The sequence below is a fragment of the Monodelphis domestica genome, chromosome 1 (assembly GCF_027887165.1).
Source record: "Monodelphis domestica isolate mMonDom1 chromosome 1, mMonDom1.pri, whole genome shotgun sequence".
Classification (NCBI taxonomy): domain Eukaryota; kingdom Metazoa; phylum Chordata; class Mammalia; order Didelphimorphia; family Didelphidae; genus Monodelphis; species Monodelphis domestica.
In genome coordinates this window covers 636922004-636928193 of record NC_077227.1, presented here as the reverse complement: position 1 = coordinate 636928193, position 6190 = coordinate 636922004, and the positions used below count along the sequence as shown (strand labels likewise).

Here is a 6190-nt window from a genome sequence, read left to right as displayed (position 1 = left end):
AAACCACACTTAAAAAAGGAATCCCCTCTACAAACCACGTATGACTTTTCAAAATTCACACAAATCACGCATGTTTTGTCTCCTCTCGATAAGAGGGCTTTTGGGCCAATGTTCAATATGCACACATTTTAATTAATCATAACCATAAAGTAAGCAAGCAATGGGAGAAATCCATGGCATTTTTAACACCCTCAATTGTATTAAGGCATGCTCGATAACTTATGTAGAGGGAAAGGGCAAAAAACCACAAACAGAACTATCCTTTTAACTGTTTATTGTATAATATAAAACTACAAAAGTAAGACTGCTTATTTCCATGTACATTTATCCAATTGTTTAGATTACAGCCCATACCTACATGTGAATACAGTAATCTGGGTTCAGATGTATATGTCTGTAATATTGCATAGAAAAGGCACAGCTCTAAGGTCTGTGGGGGAAATTACAGCCTCCTTTTTTTTTGACAACACGCCCTTCTCAACAGCCATACACCAAACATTTCACACTATTTACACCTTTTCCAGAATCTTTGCTGTTTATATGTATGGATTACATTTATCCTCAATAGCTTTCTTCCCAAAAGTGCAGAATCTTTATTAATTGTATTGTTTTCAGCAAAATTTGAAATTGGCTCATTTTCAAGAATCATCCGCTTCAATTTTAAGAAGCACCGAAAGCCTTTTGAAAGCAAGTAGGTCACACAAACCTCTCTAAGATCAATGTACCCGAGTGTGGCAGGAAATTAACCATTTCTCATCCAAAACATTTTGAATATGAGGATTTGAATTTTGGCAGGCAGTGTAAAGGTCATATTTGCAGCAATCGGTTTGAAGCAATCTGGGCGGTGGACAGATAGCGGAACACCCCGATTGCTGCACCAACCAGTGGAATCAGCATCTTTCACTAGTCGTTTAAGAAGGGTGCCCCATGGTACTCATCATTCATTGTGTACCACAGAGGTGATTCATAAATTTAAGCTTTAAAAATGATCCGGAACACTACACGATTACTTTTTGGAGTTTACGTCAAGAAATGTTCATTTTCCTACCTCAGGGCAGTGAGGGTACCCCGAAGGAAATGTAATTTTTATTTGAATGCATCAGTTGATAATGAATGAGAAAGACACTCAGGTGTGAATCTGTGGCTTGTGTCAGGCCCTTTGGCATGAACAAGCCTGTCAATTTGGTTGCTCCTTCCTTGATAAAGGGAAAGCAGTGTTAGTAAAAATCTTTTAAAAATCGACCCTTTGAATGCTTGATTTTCCTAAAAATTTGGGGATATTAAAACAATCTTCATCCATACCTTTTGCATATTTCAAATAGACCCACATTAGAAAAGAGTAAAAATAAATGTGAACCGTGCATACCATGAAAAGAACCCAGTTCAGTTTCTGAGTCTGGCTCTGATCCCCTTTTTAATACAGATTTACATTCCTACAAGAGAATACATTCCTACCATACATTCTGTACATGTTACAATCCAGATGTTGTTAGCTTCACAATAAAATAAATATATTTACAAAGAAAAAGGAATAAATAACTTATGAAAAAAATCACTTCAAATTCAAAGCTTTTTCATTCTGCTCTCATCTTGTCACTTCATTGCACATCATTGTCAATAAATGTCACTGCCACCCCCCACCCCCACCCCTACACCCACCCCAGCCTGGCATTTCTTTTAGAAAGGCTCCTCCAACTGCCTGTTTGACTCTGAACTGTTCGTGATGCCCAGATTATAAAAGGAAATGTTATCGCTGAAGAATGGAATATTCAGCAAGTTATGTTCCTGGTGAACTGAGGCTTAGAGGCCACAGTAAAGAGGGTTTTTTTCCTGCCCTTCTGGTACATCATTTTGTAAAAAAAAAGTCTAAAACCTGATGGTTCTGCCCTTTTAAAATGGACCACCAATTTCCCTTATCTTCCTTATTAAAGTGTGTGCATGCGTGTGTACACGCACATATAGACATACATATACATATATACACACATGCTCATGTACCTATACACACATACATATACACACATATATTATGTGTAGGCATACACACACATACACACACAGTATATTCATTCTCTATTCTAACTCTGCCTTACAAATGAAGGAGATTCAAAGGAGAACAAGTTTTAGGCAATACTTCATTGCTTTGGAAATGGTGCTCTTTTGAACTATTGCCTAACATAAGGTATTTGTTTAAATATACAATTTGCTAGTCCAACGAAAGTGCAGTTGTTCTGGGTTACTGTAAATCAGTTTTAACAATGGTGAATCGATTGCCTGCTATGTTATTGTTCTGAACAATCAGCACTATTGTACATGTACACATATATGTGCATAGCGTGTGGCAGTTTTCCCAGCTTCTCCAATGCTACAAATCATGGAATCCAAGGGCAGGATTGCCTTTTTGGGGGGGGGGGGACAAGGAAGAGAAGAGCCAAAATGGAGCAATTGCAACTACATGGGGTGCAAAATATAACGGTATCTGCCATTCCCATTTCCTCAACTGAATGTAGTCCCTAATCCTACCAAGAGAGAATACCTAATCTGTCCGCAGTATCAAAAAGTTGTGGGTATTAAGGTAGTTTGTAAGAGAACTAGAATTCTATTAGTTTCTTGCTGCTTCACTGAGTTAGTAAGTCTTTTGAAACAAAACTCAAGGGGGAATGAAAGTAAATGAGGGTCCAGAAGGATTTCACTCGTGAACCTTGACTGACGTAATTTATCGGCTTTGTCATGTGTGTTATATTAATATGTAGACTATCTATGGCCTGTTTAAAGTGCCATTTTATAAGTTACCCTTTTAATAGACAGAAAATACCCAATTTTATCCATGGCAAGAAGCGAGCAGAATCGATGACTGAATATTGTCAAATGACATAACAAACAAAAAAAAACCCCATAATTTAAAATTTCTTAAATAAATATAAAAGTTATTCCTAAAGAAGCCATATGCATTTCAACAATATAGGTTGCAACTTGCACGCAACAGCTCTAAAGTACCATGGCAGGGAGAGGGGTAAGGGGGGGCCCTAAAATGCCATAAACTATTCCAGCGACAGGCATGATACATTGCAAACATTTTAAAATTAAATGTACACCACAATGAATAAAAACGCCATTGGTGCAGTAACGAAGACTTCTCAGGTGTTATGGGAGGGAGAGAAGAAACATGCATAGAAAGCTGTGTTTGTATATTCTGGTACAACAGGCCTATAAAGTGTAAAGCAGTTAGCGCGGTTGATGAAAGAGACCAACCACGGTGGAGATGCCAAGTGATGTAATGCGACTAACTCCAGTTTCCACAGCAATGGATATTAAAGTTAGAGTCCATCCAGTGCAGATAAGAGATGAGCTTCACTGCAGTAATACTGAAGATGCCATTTTCAGCACTTATCAACAGAGTGAACAAATGCTCCAAGGAAGGGGGGCAGAAGGGAGGAAGAATGGTCTAAGATGATTGGAATAAATGATGTATGCCTTTTAAAAATGCAATTGAAAAACAAAATAAACTTACTCTTAATAGGTATTTTCATTCCATAAAATGATTGACTCTTAATAAAATTCAGTTCAGATGTAATGATTTTCTAGAAAGCTAATTAAGTTCAAGTCACAGAGAAAATTATGTTAAAATGAAACATTTGGGTTCAATTTAAAAAAAAATTAAAAACAGTAACTTGGCATACATACTGGAAGGCTAAGTTTTCGGTAGCCTTCCTCTCCAAAGAGAAAGCTACAGAGAACCGTCCCCTAGAACCCAAGTTTCACAGCTATTTCCTGCCAACTGCTTAATACAAGTTTGATGAGTAGACATGGCTCTAGGTTTAGAAATCACAGTAGTACACAGGTGTTTGTATACCTGGGAGTTGGTACTTGTGAAACTTGGGTGAAATATCTCCTGGCCCTTTCTTAAAGCACTGTGTGTTTGCATTTAGGAATATCGACTGCAGATTAATTTGATCTGATTTTCTCTTTGCACCATACACATATAAAACATTACAACTCTGTATAAAAGTACAAGCGTATCTTGTACATTTGAAGTATGCAGGAACTATGTGAGCAAATCCTATCAAAATAGCTATTTTGTGTGTATAAACAGCATTTGTTTTTAGAAAAACAATATCATAAACTGCAGAATCTGTACAAAAATATAAAATAAATTTGGGCAGCAGTTTCTAAACAGCCATGTAAATGCAACACTTAAGAGGAGTAGTTAATGCCTCCAAAAGGCTGAATTGCTAAGTCAACCTACACAGGGCTAAAATGCCAAAAAAGATACTGAGATTATCTAAATAATAAATTTTTTACCTCTTGCAATAAAACTTATAGAAAAAATAGACAAATATGCACATGCAATTTACAGCTTTCCCCAACTTAATCCTTGTGCTTCGCTTTTTTTTTTATAATAACAATGTAATAATATTGTCTTCCATATGTATTCTTTCCTATACCAGGATATTAGGTCTTCTTTGAGGAACCACTTCAAAACACATTAAAAGTGGTCATACATGGATGAAGGCACTCCAACTCTGCTTGAGGCAAAAAGTACTAGTGTGATCCTTTTTTTTTTTCCTGGAAAAGGCAAGCAAGGACGATGCATGCACAGTGCTGTGAATCTGTAGGGTTGTGAAAATACTACCGAGTGTGTATATACTGGTACAGAAAAAAGTCTCCGGGGTTTTCTAGGTTTTACGACCCGACAAGCACCTCCATTATGTGATCCAGTTCTGTGAGGTCCATTTTGAAAGGCTGATTGGGGGCGACTGGCTGACTACTATAGGGAGCTAAAGTCTTGAGGAGGTCGTCTGCGGAGACGGGCGCCATTTTGGAGGCTGCCCCCGCAGCCGACGTGCAGGGGTCAAAGTCATACATGGACGTGTCTATGTCCGCGAACAGAATGTCGTCCAAGGTCAAGTCTGTCAGAAAGCCCGTGGACGTTGTTATCTCGAAGTTCCCGGGCAGGGAGTCCAGGAGTTTGGGGTCGGCCCCCCGGCTCTCCGGGAGCCCCTCGGGCTTCTGAGCGTTGGCCGCGCTGGAGTCTTCTTTTGAGCCGTCGGCAGCGGCTGCGGCCTCGGCGGAGGTAGGTGTTGGACAGAGCTCCTCGATTTCATCCAAGGCTGAGGAGAAGCTGTCCTTTTCGGGCGGGGCGGGCGGAGGCGGGAGTTTGGGGGGACCGCTGGCTGGGACGGGCGCAGAAGTGCAAAAAGTGTCGTCCTCCAGCAGAGAGGCTGGCGTGAGGCAAGACTCTAAGGACGTAGTGTTTGCCAAGTCGGCGGGGTGGGCCGGCGAGGAGGCCAGGTGGCTAAAGGCAGGCTGCGCCTCTCGGAAGTCGTCCCCCAGCGCGTCGGGCGGCTGGGAGGCGGTGAGGAACACGGGTCTCAGGCTGCCTTCCTGTTTGAGCTCCTCCTGAATCCGCCTGAGCATGTTGTTGATCAGAACTGTCTTTTGCAGGCTCGGCTCCGTCAGTGGCCTGTGGTTATAGAGCTTCATAAGGGAAATGTTGAAGATAGTCTGGCGCTGTAAGGTGTAGGACACCTTCGATGGACCATCAGTAGGAGACACAACTTTGCCTTCCAGCCCATCTTCATGCTCATCAAACTTCCGTTTTCCTCCTTTCCCCAACATATATCTGCGAAGAAGAGGAACAGGGAGAATAAAATTGGTTACTTGGAAATGGATTCTGTAATGGAAATGCAGCCAGGCTCTCAAGAGAGCAGAGCCACTGCTAGCTCTCAGGACAGCCTGGGCCTTTAACCCGGGCCGAGGGCTTCATGAGGTCATGCTAAGGAGAAAGAGCCGAATGCCACACGTGGGGACGCCAGCTTCCTAGGGGTGCCGCCCATGCTACTTCTGATCACTTGTAGGTCCATTACATGGACAGCTTGAGAAATGTGTACAACACAGCTGAGTTGCTATGGAGACCACAACTCTGAACTTCCCATTTCATGTACTTGTAACTCTGGGGCCAAACAGTATGAGTCTTCTGTCCCTCCTCCCCGCCTCCAAGTCAATGGATGTTGAAAGAGAAACACCTCAGAGGGCTACAGACAGTGGGAGAAATCTGTGCCTGGAGAGCAGCCCTGTCCACATCTGCTAATGCTACAAACACGGCTCCCTGAAAGGCACTCAGTCTGAATGACTGGAGGAGAAAAACTTACTTGGGATTATGCAAGGTGACTAAACTATATCTGGACAT

The 6190-nt window shown here is 41.4% G+C and overlaps 1 protein-coding gene across 1 annotated transcript; it reads right to left on the bottom strand.

Moving 5' to 3' along the window:
* Positions 1-257: 257 nt before the first annotated feature.
* Positions 258-5619, bottom strand: SERTAD2 (SERTA domain containing 2). The gene has a single exon (XM_007476747.3). The coding sequence runs from the start codon at positions 5617-5619 to the stop codon at positions 4684-4686; it is 936 nt and encodes a 311-aa protein (XP_007476809.1). The 3' UTR covers positions 258-4683.
* Between the last annotated feature and the right edge of the window lie 571 nt (positions 5620-6190).